Raw genomic sequence first — 25,111 nt, forward strand, 5'->3', positions numbered from 1 at the left:
TTAATAATAAAACGGGAAAATACTCTACAATTAGATCTTCATCTTTTCTTGAAAGAAAATATTAAAATAAAAATTGCTCAATGATGACAAAGTAGGAGAAAGAAGATCCCATCAATATCTATGGAAACTCAACCTAGAGAAAGCAGTTCTTCTCTGCGAGTTCATATGGATTTTGCAGAAGAAGAGAGAACAAATTAAAAGGAAACTCCATCTGGTCCTCACGGTGATGATGGTGCCCATGGACCTCGCCTTCCACTCGGCTAAGAGGAAACATCAGTGGGGCATCCTCCATTTTCGACGCTGTGATTGAAAAGCGATATTATAAAGAAGAGATCAAAGACTGTTGGAGAGACAAGTGCAAAGGAAAACAGTTTTTTCCGTTTTTAATTTTAGCTTATTTAAAAATATTTAAGAAAAGTTCGGGAAAATTTATTTCCCAGTCGATTCATCCATAGCTCAGGAGGCAAGCCTCACGGGCGGCAAATCCCCTCACTCTCAGCCTCAGTCTCCCTCTCAGGATCTCACCCTCAGTGAGACTAAAACGGGTAATCTGTGACCCGTCCATTTGTTAAAAGGACGAGTTATGATTTATACGGTTGTAACTCGTTAAACCTAGACCCGTTTACGATCCATCAGACCCAAACTATGAATCCATTTTACCACCCCTACCTTTAACTATCCAAAGCAATTCCAAAATACCCTTATAATTATGTTAAATTTATTCTTATAATTAGCAATAATTATTTCAAAATACTCTTTTAATATCCTATAATTATCTCAAAATACTCTTATAATTATGTCAAATATATCCCTATAATTACTCATAATTATTTTAAAATACTCCAATAACTATTTATAGCTGCTCTTAACCTATTTAATCTTTTGTTATTATTATTTTTTTATAATTTTCAAAAAATTTAAAAAAAAAAAAAAAATTATGGACCACATGGCTAGTCTATCATTATGAACGTGCCAATTGTGTGGGTACGTATTTCCTGATTGGTGAAGTGAATGAGGGCCTTGACACCTGCCACACTAACCTTGTTCACACAATCACTTGGATTTCTTAGAAGGCAAGATGCTTGCAAAATATGAGTACCAATTAAAGGATTAAAATATCCCTGCCATTTATTATTTCATATCAACACTAATAGTAATTATTATAACCATTTGAAATTATTATTTTAATTATCATTTCTTTTTCCTTATTAGGATTGCATCCTATTGTTGTTGTAGATATTTATTTAATCTATATTTATGAGTGATTATCATAGTTAATACCATGCAACATGCGCATTAAAATGTATATAATTCTATCATTATTACAAAGTTAGGATATCATAAATATCCCATCGAGTGAGATTGACAAATCACCAACTTCAACTAGTTTGTCTTTCTTTCTCTTCCTTGATGCGGTTACCAAGTAGAAGATGTTGAAAGTAGGAACTCTTAACTTGATGTGATCGTGGAGTAGCCGATGTAGTTTCTGAACTCAGTTAAACACAGTGACAGAGCAAACTATGTAGAAGATGTTGAAAGTTGTGCTGATAGTGGAACACTTGATGTGATTGTCGAGCAGAAGATTTAGTGTCACTGTAGAGGTTTATCCCCATCCTTCTTTTTCTTTGCTGAAAAACTACGTCAAACACAGCAGCAAGTGAAAAACAGCAACCAGAAATCTGGTACTCAACCAAACACTGCAGAACAACAGTTAAAAAAGAACATAAATATGCTCAATCTCCAACAAGTGGTTCACAACATTTAACAAAGGTTGTTGGACTGAAAAAACAAAAGTAGTCCAGACCCAATGACTTGAGATTGAAAATTTCTCTTAATGACTCGTAAGCGACTAATGTGGGAACTATTTCTAAGAAAAAACAATGATTGGACCAAGGGGGGATTTGGTTCAAGCTAAAGATGCAAAAGAACCGAGAACACCAAGAACAAAGGTAAGGATGATATGAAGAGACATGATCATGGATATGCGGAGTCGCAAAAGTTGGTTTTTGTAAACTGTCCTAAGCAGTCATCCATACATCAGAACCACAGAAGTTGATTTTAAAATGTATCTACATAGGAGGGAACATGTCCTTTTTCAATTCATAGATTATGAATTTACACCCAAGAGAACGAGACATTTCCTTGGCAAAGGCTGGAAAAATCCAACCAAAAATAGAGAAAAATAAAAAGCTAAAAGGAACAAATAAAGCCAGTGTAATCTTAACATTCAAGCAAATATCACCAGTCGCACTGAATATCTAAAAAGCTCAGCCCCTTAAAATTCCCATGATCCACACACCAAAGAGAAGCGAAATAATGTATCTTCTCTCAAACCAGCAAATACGACAACTTCTTCACTGAAAAAAATACCCACATCATGCCCCATCCAGAGCCCCCAAAATATTGCAAAGCACATTTCCAGAGTGCTGCCCTTCCCTTTTTGCTGCCAAAAAGTCCACCTCTGAATTCACCCAACACTCACCTAACAAACCAAATAACATATTCCATACCCTCCAAGCATAATCAGAGTGTATAAAAAGATGTAACGCAGATTCTGAACGATTAAAACAAAGTGCAAAGCCTTCAAAGGTCTCCTGGTCTACATAAGTTACTGGTGTTAATTCTATCAAGTGCAACCAACCAAATAAAAACCTTGATTTAGAGATGATGTCATTTTGTAGGTAAGCATGGGGTGGAGACTGGAATCTTGGTAATATGGGGTCTAAAAACATTGATTTGCTGGGCAACTGGTTATGGTGTTGATGTAGGACGAGAAGCGGGTATTTGGATGGATCATTTCATCCCAATTCGGAGGCTGTGTCAAAGAATAGGGTCAATGGTATTGGGTCCTAAACCCAAATGTGCTTACTTGTTTAATTATGTGTGTTTAGTTTGCTTGTGACCAGTTGGTCATGTGTTTTGAGTCTAAAGAAACATCCTCTCTACATAAAAATAGGGGTAAAGTTGTGTACATTGTTACAACCCTCCCCCTACCCACACAAAGCAGGAACCTTATGGCCTAGGGACGCACCTTTTTTCTATCTTAGGCTCGGGATTTTCTTTTTTTGAGCTGCAGTCCCTTTTATTTTATGTCCTACTTCGCATTCCGAGGCTTATATTTCATCTTTTCTTGTATTGTAAGAACATGAACAAGAGGCAAACTACAGAATCTTCCTCAGTCCTGAGTCTACTTGGATTTCTATCATTATTCTCGATGTGGGGATGTAGGATGTGGTGTTGATAGTTCTGGTATTTTTTCTTTTAGATCTATTTATTGTTTACCAGAATTTCTTATCCTTTTCCTCTTGCTAATCAACTGTGGAAAGCTAAAACTCCTTCTAAGGTGAAGGATTAAGTGCAAAAAACCATTGTTAATAGAGTTAACACCAACTTTTTACTAGAGATCAGAAAGTCATATATCATACGACTCTTCTCCTGATGCATGCATCAAGTGTTATGCTAATTGTGGGGATCATGGTCATCTAATTTCTTCACTGCTCCATGGCTTGGTGTCTATGAAACAAAATTTTGAATCTATCAAGGACTTAGGATAGTGTTGGGTTTGTCCCCATTCTTCAGGGGCTTTCTTGTTGACTAGTTTAGAGGTTTCCAGTGGCAAAAGAATGCAAAGATTTTGCGGCAGAATGCTATTTTCCTGTTAGATTACTTTGGTTGGAGAAAAATTCTCAGATATTTAGAGATCGTGATTTGATGCAGCTTCTATGTGGGTTCTCTACTGGGTGTTTAGGCAGGCTTTTTGGGTATTCATAGTGATTGATTCCCTTCGTTAGCCTTTTTTTTTTTCATTCTCCTAATTTATTAGCTTTCTTGCTCATTGTACTTTTTTCCATTATGTTTCTGAGGATTTATCATCCTCCTACATTCTCTCAATAGTTTGTTTTCCTATATAGAAAAAATAAAGGCTCAGCATAGTCAAAACCACAAGACCATCTAGAACTGCACTGACAGGACATGGTTATGGATTGAGCATAATCACAGAAATTTATTTATTTTTTATGTATGGCCCAATGTATTAGATGTACAAGGCAATTCATAGCTGAGGTGAGTGTACTCCCTACAGAGTTTAATTGGGAAAAAAATAATAAACTTCAACAATAACCTCTCTAGAGACTGACACAGACTCAAATTAAATGATAATTGACAAACAATATCATCATGGAAATTGTACAATTTCCATAACAAGAAATGGAATAAATTAGGTAAAATTCTAAGATTTCCACTAGATAGATCAATTAAATAAATAGATACATAACCATTGGAAAAAGAAAGTTTAGGACTTCCTAATTCTCTCACCTCCTCACTCAATGCCCGAGCTTTCAAACTTTGATCCAATGTTTACCATCTGAACACCAATGTCCCTTCAAAAAGCAAGTTTGTAGGGGTCAAGAAGAATATGGAATGCTCATAAATGTGGGAAAAAGGATGTTGCCATGAAAGAGAAAACTAAGAAAAGATATTTAAGAAAATCCAGAAACAATATTAAATTTATGATAAACATTCAAAAAAGAATGCCAAGGAATAGCATTGATTAAGGACTAAGAAAAAAAAGGATCCATGAAGGCACCTGCAATTAGATGTAGGTTAATTTTTTCAAGTTGAAGCTGTGCTAAACCAAGAATTTGAACTATTTCTTCTGTATCTGGTTCGCCATCAAATAACATGGAAGCAAGAGATATTTAAGCCTTTCAACAAATTGTGACAATGAAGTCAGAACCAGCACTGCAGCACAAGCCACAAAAGCCTATGAGGAAGAAAAGCAAAACCGTCCTTCAAACCCCAAGATCCTGTAATGTAACATATCAGGAAAATGGAAGCATAAGAATGCAGAAGCAGCCGCAAGAAACAAAATGATTTCAGTTGTTACTGTATTTGGATGGAGAGATAGAAAGGGAACTGCTATCGTGAGACAGAAATCCAAACTGCCAGAAAGATATAGTGCCATTCAATCAATCTACAACATGCAGGACTTGGATGAAATTTGGCCATAAGACTTTTTTATGCTAACTTCAACTTTTATTGAACTATCATATATTATAGAAAGAGTTGCATCAAGAATTAAAGTATCTTTGATCTGTTTATGCATCTTTCATAATCTAAATTTATCTTTGCAAAAAGAGATGCAAAGAACATCATTATTTTTAAGTCATTTTCTGTCGAACAGATACCTGTTCTTTTCCCATTACCTTTAATCACTTTCAAGACAAGATAGAAATTCCATATTAAGTCAGCAGGACAGATCCAAAGTGATCAATTGACATCCAAAACATTCTAAGAAAGGACTGTGACATAAAAAAATTGAACTCTGCTATTATAACCTCATAAAAATTATATTCTGTTTGCCATTCAGATTTTTAAAACAAATGGTTTTTTCTTTAAACAGAGAGAATGAAGATGGGAGTTTCAAATTCTAATTTCTATAGATGGGTAAAAAAAGCAACACATAACACAGTTTTAATGAGAAAAAGAAAAAAGTTGTTTTGCCACAATGATTCAAAATTCAGGCAGTAACTCTCCAAGCAGCTGTAGTTACCAAGGCATCACCAGGACAAATAACGGTGCCAAGAGCACAAACTCCACCCCCAGCACTTCAGGAGTAGAATACTCCTGCAATATACCTTCACAATTAAAAAACTTCACTACAATAGTGAAGCTGAAATAAGAATACTTATTAAACCCATGGGATCAACAGGAAAGAGCACCATATATGGCTTTCAATGCCACCAAAAATGGGAAAAAATACAATGAACTAACTCTGGAGGGAAATTCAAACCAAAGTATCTGTCAAATCTGGGAACAGACACTGTGAAAGGCAATTTGCAATTTATAGAACTAAGAACTGCTACAGAAATACGTTCAATTTTTCTCCCCTTTCATATCAGCAAGACCATTATATCTCGATAGAGAGCAATATTCTTTCACAAGAATGGGAATGTTTGCAAAAAGGAAAATAAGACAAAAAAACTCTACCAACACCTGAACTGCAAAGAACAGATCTTCTCAAAATTACCAAATATGTTCAATTCTTCTCTCCTTTCATATCAGCAAGATCATTATATCTTGACAGAAAGCAATATTCTTTCACAAGAATGGGAATGTTTGCAAAAAGGAAAGTAAGACAAAAAAACTCTACTAAACACCTGAACTGCAAAGAACCGATCTTCTCAAAATTAACCTATTTCCAACAAACTGTTAAATCTGAAATAACCAGTCCCAATACCCGTATTCATAAATCATGTTTGTGTATCACCAAAGAAAAAGTGAATATAGAAAAGGAACCATCTAAACAAGATTATGAATGGATTTATCCATTAATTAATGGCAGAACAGAAATTAAAAAGTGTCCATGTAATGAGTAGGTGGTGGGGCAGCTGAAGCAATCTCTCTCCATCAACAGTTTGGATTTCATCAGTTTTCCCAAAAATGCATCTAAAGCATTAAAAAACAAACAAACAAAGAGAAGATTTTGAGAATCTTCAAGGATCACACAACCTCCATTTGTTTGTTATAGTATAGAGTTTGAGTTTCTAACCAATTTTCTGGCTCACTCATCAGGTTATCTTGTAATTGTTTGTAACACTTCTTACATTTCTTTGAAGGACATCTTGTTCTCCTCTCACTGTGCTTTGTTTCTCTGTTAATATATTTTTTACTTATCCCACAAAAAAATTTAAAGAGGGATGCATCTATATATAGTTAGGCTTCCTACCAAGCTAGCTTTGACAGGGATGTACATATGTTTCAGCAGCAATCCTTCAATTATCATGATTGATTAAAGGTTCATCTATATAAATGTGAAACTCGAAATCCAAAAACGAAGGAAAAAAAATAGAACAGATAAATTATTATGAGAAACCCTTAATTTGATGGTCAAAATGTCTCTTCTTTCTGAGCATTAGTATTATTTAATATTTCAAATACATAATAATCTGAAGTTCATGACTTCCTGACACCGTCTCCCTCCCTCTACCTCCACCAAATAAAAGAAAAGAAAAATAGAAGAAAAGAAAATTTCCAGACCTAACAGATTATGATTTTGCAAAATCAAGGTTAACATGATGATAGGCTGCGCATTAAGTCAGATTATAATCCAAGAACTAGTGAAACTTGAAAGAAATTCAATGAGTTTCAAACCATTGTTGCAAAGATAGTCTTGCACTATATAACACAAAAAAAAAAGTGGGGGAAGATAACTAGAGAAAACCTCCCTTATTTATCTCAAACATAGAGCAGAGGAAACCTTTGATTCACTAACACCGCCACTTTAGATAAAAGCCCATCAATTCAACAAATTTTCAATGGGAATACTTTGATTTGAAATCTCAGGTTATAAAAGGAAAAAATGTGAAGACAAAAAGATCCAAGAATCATTTCAGATGATTTAGGTATTTTATCAAGACCTGAAAACCCATCAAATTGATACAGTTGGCAGTGCTGCTCTGCAAATCAAAATATGATCCGCGAGTTCATGAGACACTGTTAAGTTGCACGAAAAAATGAAACTTAAAAATTGGGGGAACGGTGGTTACTCGTCTGATGAAGCTAGAATTTTTGCAGGTTCTTCATAACCCATTTTTCTTAATTCTGACCGGTCGGATTATTTGTTTGGAGCCTTAAAAATTTGTTATTATTTTCCTTTCTTCTTTGTTTTTGCTTCCATGGTCAATTCTTTGAAATATTTAATTGCCTATTAATATCTTATTGTTTAATATCCTTTGCATCCTATATGTTTGAAAGTTAAGCTCGGTTATTTGATATCATTTTTGTTATTATAAAAAATATTAAAATAATAAAAATAATAAAATCTTTGAAAAATCCGGGAATTTTTTTTTTTTTAGGAAAATATTTTTAAAAAATTCTACAAAGATTTTGGAAAACCCAGGAATGTTTAAAAAAATACCCTTTGATGATTTTCTTGATTTTTGTGTGGGTGTGTCCCTATGATTTCAAAAGGGGCAATGGGCCTTTTCAAGCCTCACCTATCTTAGCTCTGAGGGACACCCTATTTTAAATATACTCTATAAAAATGTGCATATTTGTTTGTTTACTTAATGGTATATACTTTAGGCAATTTGTTCATTTAAAAAGGAATAAAATAAAAGGTTTTTGAAATTTAATTTGAGATAATTTTTAATTAATTAGGTACCGTTCGTAGAACAGGTGTGTAGGGGTGCTAATACCTTCCCCTTGCATAACCGAACTCCCGATCTTGATTAAGGTATACCCAGACCGATTCTACTCTTAATTGGGTAGTGATCAGGTGTTCTAATCACACCAAGAAAAAGGTTAGTGGCGACTCCAAACATCCATTTTTCCCTGAAAATTCAATTCATCATTTTTATTCGCCTCCCCGGGGCACCCGAGCTCTAGGGACATCGCAACAACTTAGCAACTCCGCTGCTGCTATGGTGAGGCTACTGTCCGGGGCACAAAAATAAAGTTGTAAATCTCAAAAAAATAATTCAACCAGTAAAAATAAAGAAGAGAGGGTCAGAAACAACCTGGTAAAATTTGAGCTTGATCAGACAAGAAATCACCATCTGATCGCCTTCATCAAGTTGAATGTGCCGACGCTGATGACTCCACTGCTGCTATGATGAGATGTTCTGGCGCTGCCGCTATGGAAGAGAGGGAGAAGTTACGTGAGAGAGAGAGGAAGGGGGCTACGCCGCCCTTGGTGTCTTAACTCCTTTGCTTGCATGCCCTTTTACAAATATAGGATTTTGAAATTCATTTCCTAATCTACAGATTCCCCAATTAATACAGATTTGGATATTCTGGCATATTTCCTTTGGCATTGGATATTCTGGCATATTCCTTTTGGCATTGATATTCCGGCATATTCCCCTGTATCTATATTCCCGTATAAAATACGAAGAATTGATTGTCATGTGGGACCCGATTTAATTCCTAGAAATAAAAAGACCCAATTTTAAAATAACTGAGGTTCGATATAAAATATATGAAACTTATTTTAAAAATATCTGAGACTCAATTAAAAAATAAAAGGGACTCAAATTTAAAAATAAACAGGACTTAATTTTAAAAATATCCGCGACTCAATCTTAAAATAAAAGGGACTCAATTTAAAAATAGTCGGGACTCAATTTAAAAATATCTGGGACTCAATTTAAAAAAGGGACTCAAACTTTAAAATATCCAGGACTTAAAAAATATTTGAGACTCAAAATTTAAAATATTTGGGACTCAATTTTAAAATAAAAGGGACTCAAATTTAAAAATATGGGACTTAATTTAAAAATATTTGGGACTCAATTTTAAAAATATCTGGGACTCAAATTTAAAAATATCTAGGACTCAATTTTAAAAATTCAATTTTGAAATTAAAGAATACAATTAAAATTAGAAAAACTCAATTTATTTATTTTTTAAAGAACTTAATTTTAAAATTAAAGAACTCAATTTCAAAGATTCAGGACTCAACCAGATTTTTCAAAATGGATCCTCCAATTCCCGAGATACAGGGTCAACTTCTTATTACACAGGATCTCCTCAAAAAGGCCTGGTTAAAATTAGGCTATTTACAAACGACTCAACCCACACTCCCGAACAACCAAACCAAACTCTTCCATAGACTCATTAAACCTACCACCCCCCTTCTTTTCCTAAGGGAACCTGACTACATTAAAGTCCCCATCCACAATTCACTCAATGAGCAAAAACCAGAAACAAAACAAAGCTCATCCCAAAAAGAACCCCTAAGAGCAAGCATAGAAGGACCGTACACTAAGGAAATCCACCATTGACCCCTATCTCTAATTTTGAGGACCAAAAGGGAGAAAAAACTATCCACTCTAGTGACAGACCGAGTATCCTATAACACTAGAATGTCGACTGCCGCACACCGAGAGGTTACAAGACCCAATCCTTATACCGTCCTTCCCAAATCCCTATAACAACCTCCCTATCTACTAACTCAAGCTTTGTCTCCTAAATTAAAACAATATTGAGAGAGTTCCTAAGTGAAACCTTCCTAATCAAACACCTTTTCCTAGCATCCCCTAAACCCCTAACACTACAACTAATAATCTTCATAATCTAACTCGCTTACCCCCTTTCTCTATCCCCTTCCTTCCCCCATAATTAATGCAAGAAAACAGATTTTTTAATTCTTTTTCCAACCCCTTTTTTTCCCTCTCATAAGTTTTTGGACTCAACCCCAACTTGACCTTCACAACTATAGGATTCACTAGCTTTAACCCCATATCATATAAGAGCTCATTTGGGTCTTTGTAATACCTCTCACTAGCCCCTCACCCAACAACATAGTAGAATAAAAGGACTACACAAGAATAGGAAGATTACCTTTTCCAGGTTCCTAAGAATTCAGATAGCCAATGGATCCACTATCTCCTCATCCTTACCTCTCCCAACACCTGGAGGACTAACACCAACCACCACCTTTTCAAGAACAGGCTTAAGAGCAAGGGGCAAACGCCCCTCATCAATCAAATTTTTACTCTCATCAATCCTATGCTTGACAAAACCTTCTAACCCTTGCCCGATCTCAAAGGAAAATAAAGTCCTCTCTTCCTGTTTAAGCTAAGGTGTAAGTGATTGCTTTTTACTCCATAGTATCTCTTTCGTTCTTTTGTCAAAGCACAAATCCCCATCAAGTTCTTCCCAATTGTCTTCTCTTCGCATATCTATCTCACTTCTCAGCTTATCAACTAATAAGCCAGAATCAAAATCATAAAAGCTGCTAAGATCATCATTTGCATTTGAACACCTCTCATCATCATCATCTAATTGAATACCTTCACATTCAATAGAAAACAACCTCTTACTACAACTTGGATCAATTTCAAAAAAGGTATTGCCCTATTTTTGTTGAACTAAATTTTGTATATAATCCTCTAAATAGTCCCTCTGCAAAATATATCGTCTAAAAACTCTACCTACCCTTCAGCTGAATCACCCTCCCCCCACCCCTAATTCCGTCATTGTGACTTTAGGTCGCTCAATCTTATCCATAGAGATTGCAATCATCTGAGTATGCTCATTGAACCCTTCTATCTCTGGGCTTGCTTCTTTAATTTCTGTCTTAGTTCTGCCCTAGCAGCCTTCCTCATTTTTCTCTTTAGTGTTCTCTTGGTACTAGGTATAAGCATTTATTTTCTTGTCATCTAGTATAGACCCACCACCTTTTTGGATAAGGCTTGGCCCATTACCCCCCTCTTCCCTTAATTACCCATTTATTGGCAATAAGATCCCTCTCCCAAACCCAATATTAAATTTGGAAGCAATATTAAAATTTGGGTTGGATAGGGAAATTAAAAAACCTGTCCTAAAATCATGGGATTCCAAATTGTTCTTTCCCAAATTGGTCTTTTCCCTCGTCAACACGAGTTCCGCTAACGTGCACTTCTTCGACTGGCTCAAGCCCCAGCTCTGCTCCATCGTCAACCTTTCATGTCTTATCATGCTTAAGGAACCACAATCTAAACATCTAAAGGCAATAAGCTTGTTATGATGACAAGAAAGTTGCATAAGTGCTTCAAAGATATTTCTCCAGTCTTCACTGTTCTTACTCTTAGGGACACATAAAATGTTGTGTTTCCTCCTACGCTCCCTTTCTCTATATGAAGAAATCTCCCTTTCACATTGAATCACAAATTAATCGAGGCCCAAGTTTCTTCACCTTTTTAAGTATAAGCCTCCTCAATTAAGTTCATCAACACCTCGTTTTCCTTCACATATTACCCCCAATATCTTCACAATCTAGATAAAATCCTCTTACTTTAGATCAGTATATGAAAACTTTCTCCCTAAAAACTCTGAAATCTGAAAAACTACGGGCTTAATAAGACGATTAGCACAAAAGATTTTGCATTCAACCATCATGAATGAATGAAATCCCCACACAAACAACTTCTTACCTAACAAGCCACTGGTCCTTCCCCCCATTCTTCCAAAATAAAAAAATTCAATGAAGCTGAGACAAAATAATCAGATAACCAAACTCATCCACCACTCCTGAGAATCAAAATTGCAAATGAGAGTTCTCTTCAGTCCAAAAAGGGTACATTGATCGCCTCTGGAAACCAAAGATGATTTGATGAAGGGACGTTCAACTTGAAAGCTCGCATGAGGCGACTGTATTTGGATGTCTTGTTATGCTTTTGTATGACAACTATAATGAAATCAATTTTTGGGAGAGAGATTCCTCGATGGTCGAACAGGTATCTCAGAGAAGAAGATTGTCAAGGAAGATTCGTCTTTGTTAACTAGTCAGTCTTCATTAAATTGTTAATTGAGTAGGTTAAACATCGATCAATCACTCTCTATTGCTAGTGGAACTGGGTGAACGCTAAAGCCAAGGATGACTTGTCGCAAGCATTGTAAGGGGAAAGTCTAACTCGAGGATTTAGGGTTCGAAAACTAAGGTGTCAAGTCTACGACTCAATTCCAAGTCGATGTTAGCAAAGAAGATAGGTTCCAGGCGAGGAAATATGGGAGAAAGACGTTCAATAGTGTTCGCCAATCTCACCGCCACGAAGGACTGCAGTGTTGGCAAGAGAACATTCTTTATCCAGTCCCAATCTAAGATCCTCAAGCTGTCGTGTTTGATCCCTAACTTGATTACTCACCAACAACTCTTTTGTCAAATCCATCCTTCTCAAAAATAGAGACTGCCTCCAAACCTTCAAGTGGAGAAGGTTACTACTACATCACATTTGTTCAATTGTGTGATTCACAAAATTTCCTCTCTACAATCTTACCCTTAAGCCTTAGTAAATAAACAAATACAAAATAAACATTTATGAGTGTCATCACTCATGGGCATGTCTTTAAAGAAAATCATAAAATCTCCACCAAAGGATAAACTAATATTTTCAATAGAAACAAAATTATAAGATGTCAAATTTTTTAATAATATTTCTTTTCACGCATAATTTTCCTATTGATCATTAATTAAAGGAAAATTAATTCCTAAATGGTGTCAAGTTCCATGGCAACAACAAGCATGCAAAACAACCAAAACAATACTCCTTGAAAGCCATCCTTGAATGGTACAAAATTCTTTCTGCAAAAGAAGCGATAACACACACAACACACATGGAGAGGACATGGATTATGACTGAAAGAACTATGAGAAATAGATGAAATGACCATACAAATACAATACATAGTCTCTCAATAATTTTTTTCTAAATGCAATTCATGCCGCACATAATCCAAAAAATACAAATAAAGGGGCAGATCAGTTTGGATTTTCCACCACTCAAATAACAAAAACTATCTTCGTCTTAACCAAACTGAGAAGAATCCTTTTAAGTTAAAAGCCCTTTTTTTCCAAACCAAGATGAATGCATACCTCATTGTGTATCTCAGCTTTCATATACGTCACAGATTTTCATCTCCTTTGCTATTCAAGGATAAATTCCAGGAACATGAGGAACAAGTGGCTTGGGCTTCTTGGTTTTCTCCACCAATACAGCTTGAGTTGTTAGAACTACCCCAGCAATGGATACTGCATTTTGAAGGGCATACCTTGAAACTCGGCAAGGATCCATCACTCCAGCATTGAGGAGATCTTCATATTTGCCTGTCATGGCATTATATCCAAATTTCCAATCACGAGCTCGAATGTTCTCCACTACAACTGCTCCATCAGCTCCTGCATTAGATGCAATTGATTTTGCAGGTGCAAGAAGTGCCTGAACACCAGATAAGAAATGTGCATCCATAAAATAACAGTATCAAATATTAAGAAGTTGAAATAATAACTGGCAAGGTAAGAAAGGACAAAACAGTCAAGTTGGTCAGAAAAATTAAGATAGAAGTAAATTTTGAAGAAGATACAAGTAATTGAAGATGGTTTGCCTTGGTGAAACAAAAATGGAAAATTGCACTAGTAAAAATAAGTTCAAAGGAAAGTAGACTACTCAAGAATTTCACATTTCATTTATAGTGATGCTGTAATTGAATAAAGAATAGTTTTGGATCAGTCAAGGTGTATTCTTGCTAATCATTTGTTGAATTCTTCACCCAATCCAACTCTTCATTTCCTCTCTGTCCTATTATTTGGAAAGCCAAAATCACCCAAAAATTAAGGCTTTTACTTGGTTTTTGTTCTTACTAAAATTAATACTAACTTGTTGCATATCAGGAGACCTTTGAATGCTCTATCTCCTGATGTTTGTGTGCTATGTTATATGAACTCCAAGACAGCATCTCATCTTCTTTTGCACTGCAAATTAGCTTGGATGATTTGGAACAAGCTGTTTGATATCATGGATGAGAGTTGACCTCCTTTGCAGATTTTGGAAGAAGGAAGGATGCGGCAGCATTGTGGAAGTGTCAAATATTTGCAGTCTTATGGGGGTTTATGGTTGAAGCGTAATGGACAGATCTTTTCTAGGAAAAAATTAAATTGGGTGCTGGTGTGGGTCCTGTGGGAAAATATTCAGTATATGGCCACTTTGCGGTGTGTCGGGTTTGAAATTTTTCAGGGGTGCTAGTTTCCCAGATTTACAGAGACTGGAGGAACTCGCTGGCTTGACGATTTTTTCTTTGTTGTTCTTAGTTCTTTATTTATGGTTCGTCCCAGATTTTTATTGGGAGATATCTTATTCTCCCTCCAGTAAATTCTTTCCCTGTTAATGAATTTCTTTTGTTATTAAAAAAAAAAAAATGAATAAAGAATTCAAAAAAAATTTACAGAAAGTAAAAATGAATCAATGAAATGCTACTCAGTTGTTAGTATTCCCAAATCAATTGGAATTTCTATTTAATGTGCTAACAGCTAATATTCTCAAACAACTAGGATTCATATTTGATGTCAATGTTTTATAAGGCAAAATCATAACGTGAGGCGTTTTAACATTTAAGAGGCGAGGTGTAAGCCTTAAGGCGTTGGGGTGTAAGCCTTTTGAAAATTTGTATTTAAGATAAAAATACGTTAAATAAATTAAATATATTTAAAATAAATCAAAATATTAAGCAAATCACAAATATAATGTAAAAAAGAAAAAACTAGATGTACTATGCAAAAGACTGGTTGGCCATTCAAAAATTGCTAACTTAAATACATGACATAAATCATGACCAGAGATAGCTATATCATTACAATGTTTAAACTATTTTCATGACGTAAGATGCAACTCTCGGTTATTTTGGAAAAGTTGAGGTTCAAAAGTTTTAGAAATAAACTCATATTATGACATTCCTTTTATACAAACATGTAGTTAAAATTTTCTAACTAATTCTAAGTTGGGAATCACACACCCAAAATGCGTAAGCCTGAACTAAAACACTCAAAAGGCATGTTTTTTGTAAAAATGTGTAAGCCCCAGCATGTAATGCATTAGCTTTTTGGTATTTTAGATTAAGCCTCAAGGCGTTTTATGTATGCCTTGTCTTGAGGCGAGCCTCAATTGTGCCTTTTAAAACACTGTTTGATGTTATGATTTCCAAATCAATTTGGATTTCTATTTAATGTGTTAGGATTCTCAAATTAATTTGGAACTCTACTAATGTTTTGCCAAATCAATTAGGATTTCTATTTAATGTGTTAGGATTTGCAAAGCAATTAGGATTGGGTCAATTAAGGACTTGGATTGGGATTTTTCACATTCCTAATAGGAGTAGGATTCCCTACCCTATATATATGTAACCTTATAGAGCTTCTTCATTCAAGCAATAACATAATTTAGAGCTGTTGGCTAATTTGGAGGCAGATCACCCTATTTCCTCTTTTTATTTCCCATCCTTTCAATTTCCCCACTTTCCTTACGATAAACCCCATGGTCTTATTATTGGTCACAAAATAAAGGCAATATTATAAGAATAAAAACAAGGCAAAGAAATTTAATTTATATTACAATCACCAGAAGAGCCCTGTATAAAGCTAAAAGGTCCTTGTCCAAGTTGCAGCATTATCCTAGTCTTCAACTCTATCAAAAACCTTGTATTGAGGGTGGGTCTTGGACCAACGGTAAGCTTGCTCTTTTGTGGCCGATTGCTCATGGGTTCAGGTCCAAGGAAACAGCCTCTCTGCATAAAATAGGGGGTCAGGCTGCATACAATGTGAAAGCCATTCCCCTATCCTAGCAAAGAGGTGCCTTGTGGCCTGGGGACACTCTTTTTTAGGCCCTCCTTAAAACCTTGAATTATTTCGGAACCAACTTCACTAAAGCGGAAAGCTTAGGGCCGTTAAAAAAAAAAGTTGTTAGCACGCAGGCATCTAATCAATGAGCCTAATTTGACAAATGTTCTTAAATTTTGGGGTGTGGGGGAAGCAAAATAAAGCTTTCACTTGAAAATTTTCTTGATGATAGTGAATTGGATCAATATCATGAATAACAATATCTAAGCCAAAAATTTTCTGATGTAAGCACCTAAAAATTCAAGTAAACAGGTGCAAAATCAATTAAATAGCCTTATCAAATGACCAAAAAAAAAATTAAATGGCCCTATTCCTAGGATCATGTCTACGTTTATACACCAATTTGTGATGGGCATCTTAGTTAGCACGTTATTTAATAATACTAAATCAGATCCACAAGAAATTGTTTCTTGAAGAACCCCTAAATTTAAGTAACAGATGACACTACTTTTTGTTGGTGGAGGAGGAAGAGAAAAATGACTATTGCAAGTTATAAAATAAACATTTCACAAAATTAATGATCAGATATTTACAGCTGAGAGCTGATAATACGAGTTAACATGATATCTACCCAATGAGCAGGGAAGGAAGGGGGGCAAGGAAATAATACCTTTTCTACAATTTCGGCACCGATCTGCTCATCTGGATCTTCCATCAAATTTTTTATTAAAGGAATGTGTGCAGAAAGGTGCACATAAGTAGCCCCACCACCAGGAACCACCCCTTCATCCATGGCAGCAATTGTAGCATTCTTTGCATCCTCAATTCGGAGTTTCCGATCCTCAAGTTCCAACTCAGTGTGTGCCCCTACCTAAATCCCATGGAATGGCTTTATAGAGATGAAAATGGCAGAGTGAATGTGAAATAGCAAGATGCTCAAACTCAAGCTATTAGATTTTAAACATTGTAAAAATTAAAATGAGGTTTTGAAAGTTCATGTTTATTTTGTAAACTTATTTATTCAAAATCTCAGAAATTCTGAAGAAAAAAAAATCCCTCATCTGAAAGGAAGACTCAGCTTATGAATTCTTGTTATAAAATGATTCAGATGCATGTCAACACGGTAGCGGGTGCATCTTAAGATAACCAATTAAGTGCTGCACCAAGAATTTGTTCTTACATAGATGAATTTCTCATCTGAATTAAGAGCAAAAGCCACACATCAAAACTCAAGCAAGTGTGAGCATTTGGTAGAGGATTTTTCCGACTTAAACCCCCCAAGAAAAATAATTATCGCAAATAAGAAGAGAAAAAATGAAGGAAAGATAAATTTTCTTTTATTTCAGATTTTCAGTGGAATAACAAATAAAATTGGTATATAACAGAAATTCACCACCTCTTAATATATTTTGGGGCCCTGAAACTAAGGAGTTCAGATATTGAAAAACTTCAAAAGCTCCTACATTTTCTATTAGTTTTAGACTAACAAAATTCTTGACCTTTCAAAACTTGACAAATCAAATGTCTGATTAAATGTTTCTAATATATTGATGAGATTTCAAACAACCTTTAAAAAATTTGGAATTTATTTAAGTGTCTTCAGATCTGAAAAGCATGAAAAAACCAAATAAGAAACCTTCTTCAAAGTTCAAACTTCGTCAAAATCTGAAAAGATTACAAACAAGGATAAAATAAGCCAACTCAAGGCTGCAGCATTAATTACCATGAATGCAAAGCAACAAAACCCAAAACTAATAAGGAAGGTACTTCGTTTGACAAGGTTTACAGGTTCAACTTTAAAATGCTAAGATATAAAAGTTCCAAACCTTAATTATGGCCACACCTCCACATAGTTTAGCAATCCTTTCAGAGAGCTTCCTTGACAGGTATGCACTATCTGTTTCAGCTAGATCTTTCTTTATTTGCAATATTCTTGCCTGAATTTCTGCTTTAGTAGAGGGATCCGCAATAATGGTCGTTGAATTACTTGTTATGGTCACTTTTCGTGCGACACCAAGCTGATCTGAGGTTGCACTTTCGAGGGTCATGCCCAACTCTCCAGAGAGAAAATCACCACCTGATAATGCTACATATCAATGAGAGAGTAGATTGAAACTATTAACCAAATCGATGACATTATATAGACTACAGTCATATTATGGATGCAATAACAGACAATTTCAAGAAACATGTAGAAACCCCCAGGCTCCAATAGAGACTTCTCTCATATATTTCAATTCCCACTTTTAGAAGCAAAACTTCTATTTTACATTTTAATGAATTTTTTTATAATAAACTTTTTCATTAAATAAAATGAGAAAAAGTAAAATGTTTGGAGGACAATGCATCCTCCAAGAACCAACTATAACAACAATAATAGATTTTCTATTCAATCCCTTTGATGCCCCACCACAACTTGAGAGCCTTGAAAATTCTCTCATTTTTCACAATCCAAATAGTCCACAGTGTAGCATATACGTCCATAAAGCCCTCATTTTTCTACTTTTTCCAAAGCCTCAAATCTCACCAACAAGAAGTCACCCACATTTTGAGACACCGCCAATGTTTCACCAAAGCAAAAAAAAAATTCCAAAGCTGGCTCTGCTTGACAATGTAGAAAGAGGTGGCTGCATGTCTATCACATTAGAATCCCAACACATCATACAAATATTTGGACTCAGGTCCTTAAAGAGCCTTCTAACCTTATAACCAAGGTCTTAAATTTCTATTCGACTAAAATTTCAAAGCTTAAAAAATACCAATTTTTTTATAGAAATTCCAATTTAGATTTCAACTTTAAAAAATAAGCAGTTAAGATTGGAATTCTTTTATGAAACTTTAGAAATGATTAATAGACATAATAAAGCAAATTTTAGAACTAATACATTATAATTAAATACATCAATGACAATTATGTTGTGTACAAGATTATCCGTGTTAGCCATACTCAATGAATTAGTTATAAATGAAATTCATAAATAGTTAAATATAATCTATTATAAAAATAATGAAAATATAGAAATAAGTATATAAATAAAATATTTTATCTAATATCTAAGTTCAATTTTTCATATAGTTTAAAACATCAGGTTTCAAAAAAGAAAGTAAGATAAATTAAGAGAGAAATTTCACTTTGCGTTTAGATCTCACATTAATTCCAAGAAAGTTTCATTCTATAGTTAAAATTTTAACAAGTTTCCCTAAAAATTTTGAGGTTTTGATAAATTTTGGATGATTCGTTGAAAGTCCGACCAAAATTTTGTAAGAAGAAAATTGAGTTCCATTTCGATTTCGAGGGTTACCTAGAGAGGAAATTTTGACCAAAATTTCAATGATTTTGTAGAAATTTAAGACCATGCTTATAACAATTTATGCATATTAATCCTGTTCAGAGTTGCAGACCAGATGAAAGCCTAGATCTTAAAGGAACCTTAGACTTACAAATTATATGGTTCGAAGGAATATGACTGGGATTGGATGTTACAATAAATTAAGGGAAAAAATACTAGGAAGAAAAAGAACCCGAATAATCCCCCAGCCAAACTCTCACATTGCTCCTAATTTGGGGTACAAAATAATCCAAAACACTCAGCAAAGTAGTTAGCTCATCAACCACTCTTTCATTGGGATTCCTAATGAAGTGGAACCCCCAAGGAAGTAAGCAACCCTTGGAAGAAAAAAAGAAGTAATTGGTGCATTGTGAACTCTAGATAGCCTAAAAAGGCAAGGCACCAACATCTCCAATTTGAGTACCATTCCCCTCTTGCCCACCTTTTCACATCCTTGACCACCTCTTAGCCACCAGCACTGTATCAAAATTTCATTTGTCTTTATGAAAGCAGACTGAGCTAAAGCAGACTGAGCTAAGGTCACCATATCCCCTCAAAACCTCTTTAATCCCCTCTTACATAAGAACTTTGTTAAAATCTTACTTTTTAATGAGTGGAACTTAGCCAAATTTTGATGTAAGATTGTCATAGAACACAGAAACATAGAACATCAAATTTTACCACATTCTGCTATTGAAGAAATGGAAAAGTAAAAAATTAGTAACCCAAACATAACCTTCTTCATCTGAAGGCCCAATTGATCCCTTTTGATATTATCAATTAGAAATTCGACCAAAATTTTTACGTTTTGACTACATGCATTTTATGTGATATCTCAACAAAATATTAGAAAATTTAAATTTAGTTTCAATGAAAACCAGTCAAAATTGATACATGAACTGAAGTTGGCCAGTTAACTACATACCACAATAAATTTTGGATTTGGATCCTTTTGGTTTAGGAGAAAACATGAAAGACAAGTTCTCTTAATTTGAACCAAGTAAATAGAAATTGAGATGCGTCAAATGCAACAACCAAGTCTTTCATTTTATATTTTTGTAGGAAGTTTTGATGTGGTATATACTTTGCCCTTGCAAGGCATAAATTCTGCATCCATCACTTGCAACAAAACATAACCGCCCACAGTACTCATTAATGAAAAAATTATCCAAAATGTCAAAATTTCAGGCCGCACTTTGAATTAGGTCACCCAGAAATCTTCCTGAAATCATGCTAAACAGTAGAAGTTGAACTTCCTCGCCATTTCTTTCTAACAAAATTAGAATTACACTAAACTAAGCCACATTTGTCATTACAATATTCTTCTCCACCAGAACATCTTAAGCCAAAAATTAAATGAGAGCACGTTATTCCTCTCTACCCCACGGAAATGTGTATCTGCTTTTAGGATGCTGTAAGCTAAGCTCTCAGAATCATCTATAGCAGCACAAAATTAAAATTTTGGATTTGTAACCTGACCTGTCATAAGGGAAATATCTTGCAACAAAGCCTTCTTTCCTTCTCTAAATCCTGGACATTGGACTGCTGCAACATTAAGTAATCCCTGCATTTTGTTCACCAACAGTGTTTCCAGTACTTGCCTTGAAATGTCCTCGGCAATAATTAGAAGAGGAACACTCAGTTGTGTAGTCTTTTCAAGCAAAGGAACTATTTCTTTGATGGTTGAAATTTTTTGATCTGTTATAAGGATTTTAGGATTCTCAAACGCCACAATAGATTTGTCCGGGTTTGTAATGAAGTGGGGTGACATAAAACCCTTGTCGATCTGCAAAGAAAAAGTGCCTGAGTAGAATTTTAACAGAGAAAGAGAGAGAGATACCCATGGGAGAAAACCAAAGAAAAACTAAGAGATCAAAAGGATGAATAATTTATATTTTTATTGTATGAAAATATGCATACCAACGTACAATCAAAAAATTTAGAATTATGAATCATAACTACAGACCCAGCTTGTTTCATTTGCAACGTAAAAAACTCATTTTGGAATTCAACAAAACTAAAATGAAAGGTCTACATGTTAAAAAAGGCCACCTGCCAAGGGGAACCTCTAATCCAAGAGATATATATGCACCCAATATTTTAGTTATTTTGACAGAATCGAACAGTTCAGATTTCAATCCATTCAAGCTTCCAACCAACATAGGCCTATTTTCTGTAAATAATTTCTAGAAGACTTTCAAATTTTTAAATGCATCGGATACTTTCATCTTTGGACCCACATTAAAAATAACTCTCAAGCTTTTCCGGGTGCGTTTGTCTCATGTGCTAGGCCTGGCAAAGCACTCTTAGCCAATGCTAGGTGCAGCACAACTATGGGACAGGACAAGCTGACAACCTAGGAGGAGGCTTCTTGGCCCCCTGACATGGGCCAGAAGCTGGGGCCAAGAAGCTGGCAGGTGGGCTCCTTAGGCACCTTACATGGGCTAAATCTGGCCAACAAAAACCACCCACCCCCCCCCCCCCCACCGGCCAGCTTAAGCTAAGGGAGTTAAAAGGCATTAAAACTAAAGAAGTAAAGAAATAAATAAAATGTCACCTATGTTCTTTCCTGCCTCTCACTGATGGCAGACGCAAGATAGGATAATTACCCTATACAGTCCAGTTCAATCCTATTCAGCCCGTCCAATCTCCCGTACCCTATGGTAATTTACCAATTGTTCATCTTTAAAAAGTCAAAAACTTCATAATGAAAATCACCTACCAACCTTCATTCCTTCTTCAACTATCACAGATGTATCAGACGATGAAGAGGACTCAACAGAGATTACTCCATCAGGACCAATCCTCCCTATAGCCTCAGCAATTAAATTCCCAACAAAGTCATCATTTCCAGCAGAAATTGAAGCCACAGCTGCAGCAAGGAAAGACATTTTCAAGGCTTTCTTCCTGTAGACAATTTCAATTATTCACAAAAAAAAAATTAAAAAATAAAGGTGATAACCTTTTATATCATCCCTTCCCTTTACAGGAAAACTTTTCTTCTTCATAACCTTGACCAATTCTCTGACAGTCTTATCCATTCCTTTCTTCAAAGAAACAGGGTTTGCTCCAAAAGTGACAGCCAACAAACCAGACTTAATCATCTCCCGGGCTAATATGATTGCAGTGGTAGTACCATCACCAGCTGAATCATTTGTTTTACTTGCAACCTGCAAATAGGGTTTCTCAAATTACATGGTAATAATTGTCTGCATGCTAAAAGCACCCGTAGAAGTATATGGAAAAAAATTATCTAACAAGTCTAAGTGACCTCTTGTATCAGCATTGCTCCTGCGTTCTCAATGGAATCTGGAAGTTCTATGGCCCGCGCTATTGTTACACCATCATTAATGACTTTTAGCTTTCCAGACTCGGAAAGAACAACATTGCGACCTGCAGGGTTTAGGTTATAACTTAGAACCATTTATTTATCTTTTAATAAGCTACATTAACATAACAATTGAATCTTTGTTCCGCAGCATTACAGCAAGAACTATTTAACTAATCTTTTCATAAGCAGCACGAACATAACATTAGAAATAATGCTTCAGCATCAAATGAAACCAGATACTTGTTTGACCATGCAAGCTTGTGTCAAATAAAGTCATCAAGCCTCTATCATACCAAAACAGTGTTCTTATGGCTGCAATCTCATTTCTACAGTGCCGTAAAAGGTATGTGAGCTTAGGCATCCAAAGAAACCAACAGGATACTTCCGAAGAGTTGAAAGAGGAAGAAGGAACTTTCCAAAATATTTGGCATGAAGACTGTCCCTGAATAATGACATAAAGGAGTTGGATCTTAAGGATGAAAGCGGAGGAAGAGAAGCTTTGAAGAGACAAGTCTTGAGTGGCATCTCTTGATAAAAGAAGAATCCTCCTGGAGGCAAATATCTAGAGCTACCTGCCACGTGGAAGGCAACAATAATATCTCTATCAAAGGATGAAGTCTATTGGAGGAGAAGGATATGACTAATAGGATTATTAACAATAATAGGGATTACATTAATGGGCATATGACTTAAAAAGTAATTTCATTCATCCTCTCTTTTTTTTTTTTTTATAGTATCTTTAATTTTCAGAAGAGCAAGTTTTTTTCGCAACCTCTAGAGTATTAGTTCTATAAATATAAATTTAAGGTTTTTGTTCAGAGTCGAATTTTGTGTGTTTACTCTAGTCTACCAAAGTCATTGCCACTGTAGTTGACAATTTAAGTAGTCTTATGGTAAATTTCATAGAGATGCATCTGTGTTTGCCAAATGACAGCTCAATTTAACTAAAAAAGGCATCAAAAAATTCAAAATGTTGGAAGATGAAAAATTCAAGGGCTGAAATTCTTCAGGTTGCCCATGAAGCTGCCCTCTCCAAACATTTGAAAGGAAGCAATGGCACAAAGTTAACATTGCAAAAGACTATCTACTTCCTATATTCAAATTTCAAAATGACGTACAGAAAAATCAAATTTTCTTCAATTCTTATACTACACATACTGGAAATTATTAATGTTACATTTTTAATACAATTGTGTGTGTGTATGTGTGCATGTTTTAGGAAGAACAGCACATTCAAGCCTCTTATTGCATTCATGACAAATAGGTTAGAACTTAAAAAGACACCAGATCCCCCTCAATAACAATGATTCAGGACAGAGCAAAGATACCTCTAGAACTGCAAACCATGATGACCAAGATATATCTCGAACTTGAATTTTTCTCTTTTTAAGAAAAATATGAGATTTTCAATCCATAATAGCCTCCAAACAACAAAATATAAGAATTTCATGGCTCCAGGACAGTTAAGTTTTATGCACTTATGAAAAAGAATCATGTTTTCCTACAAAATATTTTCAAATAATTTTTAAGAGGAAAAAGGCGAGGAAAGAATAGCTATAAAACAGCAAACCATGACAGCAGACACCTTTAGTTCCTAAGCTACGATGACAAATTTAATCCATCAATCGGCATCGAACAAAATCAGCCAGAACTTCAATTGCATCATACAACGAAACCATGCCGTGCCTTCCTAAAATTTAAAAATAAATCCATATAAGCAAAAAAAGAAACATACCCAGATACGCAAAATGGGAAAAAATAAATAAATAAATAAGAGCACCAACTGAACCATATACCTTTGGGTCCTATGGTAATAGAAACAGCATCAGCCAACTTGTCGATACCCGCTTGTAAGCTCTCTCTGCATTCTTTGTCAAAAGATACCCGCTTTGGCCCAGCCCTGACGACAATACGGCTCACAATCCGTGAATTTCTGCAAAAGCCAGATGCCCTCTGCTTACCTTTAAGATTCTGCAGAAGAATCCATAGCTTAAATACACATAAGATAACAGTTCTGATTTTGAGGGTGTGAGTACGAGAGAGAGAGAGAGAGAGAGAGAGAGAGAGAGAGAGAGTAACTTACGAGAGAAAAGGCGCTTCGAGGGAGGAAAAATAGGGAGCACGAGAAAATAGACATGCTGCTCTGTAGTCGCAAAGATGAAGGGTGAAGTTCTTTCACAAACCTTTTGGTGGTTCTCTCTTGTTCTAATGCTTTCCCAGGGTTTTAGAAGGGTTTCACAGACGTGCTGTACCTGGCAAACACGCCACCATTGATAAATTTCGGGCAGGTGGCGAACTAGACAACACGACTCAAGCAGAGCATGCCGGTTCTTCGTCTTAAACCCCCGCTTGGTTTGTAAC

The 25,111-nt window shown here is 35.3% G+C and overlaps 1 protein-coding gene across 6 annotated transcripts; it reads right to left on the reverse strand.

Annotated features, from left to right (window-relative positions):
• Positions 1 to 1,271: 1,271 nt before the first annotated feature.
• LOC131160237 (chaperonin 60 subunit alpha 2, chloroplastic) lies at positions 1,272 to 25,111 on the reverse strand. 6 transcript variants are annotated; one of them, XR_009137970.1, is made up of 12 exons: positions 24,834 to 25,062; positions 24,547 to 24,721; positions 22,691 to 22,812; positions 22,382 to 22,589; positions 22,146 to 22,291; positions 20,899 to 21,205; positions 17,917 to 18,167; positions 16,761 to 16,961; positions 13,358 to 13,700; positions 4,586 to 4,805; positions 4,315 to 4,379; positions 1,272 to 1,636 (listed from the first exon to the last, which is right to left on the reverse strand). XR_009137970.1 is itself a non-coding variant. In XM_058115675.1 (9 exons), the coding sequence occupies exons 1-9, from the start codon at positions 24,885 to 24,887 to the stop codon at positions 13,413 to 13,415; spliced, it is 1,752 nt and encodes a 583-aa protein (XP_057971658.1). In that variant the 5' UTR covers positions 24,888 to 25,111; the 3' UTR covers positions 13,118 to 13,412. The 6 variants fall into 6 exon arrangements, 1 of the variants encoding a protein (XP_057971658.1); XR_009137974.1 differs by lacking the exon at positions 24,834 to 25,062 and adding an exon at positions 24,336 to 24,440 and having other exon boundaries at positions 24,547 to 24,685; XR_009137972.1 differs by lacking the exon at positions 4,315 to 4,379 and having other exon boundaries at positions 24,834 to 25,007.

The sequence above is a fragment of the Malania oleifera genome, chromosome 7 (assembly GCF_029873635.1).
Source record: "Malania oleifera isolate guangnan ecotype guangnan chromosome 7, ASM2987363v1, whole genome shotgun sequence".
Lineage (NCBI taxonomy): Eukaryota > Viridiplantae > Streptophyta > Magnoliopsida > Santalales > Ximeniaceae > Malania > Malania oleifera.

Bases quoted from the DNA above. Each gene is read 5' to 3' on its own strand.
- LOC131160237 (XM_058115675.1), bottom strand. From the start codon at position 24,887: ATGTCTATTTTCTCGTGCTCCCTATTTTTCCTCCCTCGAAGCGCCTTT. The intron at 22,590-22,690 runs GTCACTTAGACT...CCCTATTTGCAG, and splicing joins GAGCAATGCTGATACAAGAG to GTTGCAAGTAAAACAAATGA. The intron at 16,962-17,916 runs GTTTGGAACTTT...CATGGGATTTAG, and splicing joins GAGGTGTGGCCATAATTAAG to GTAGGGGCACACACTGAGTT.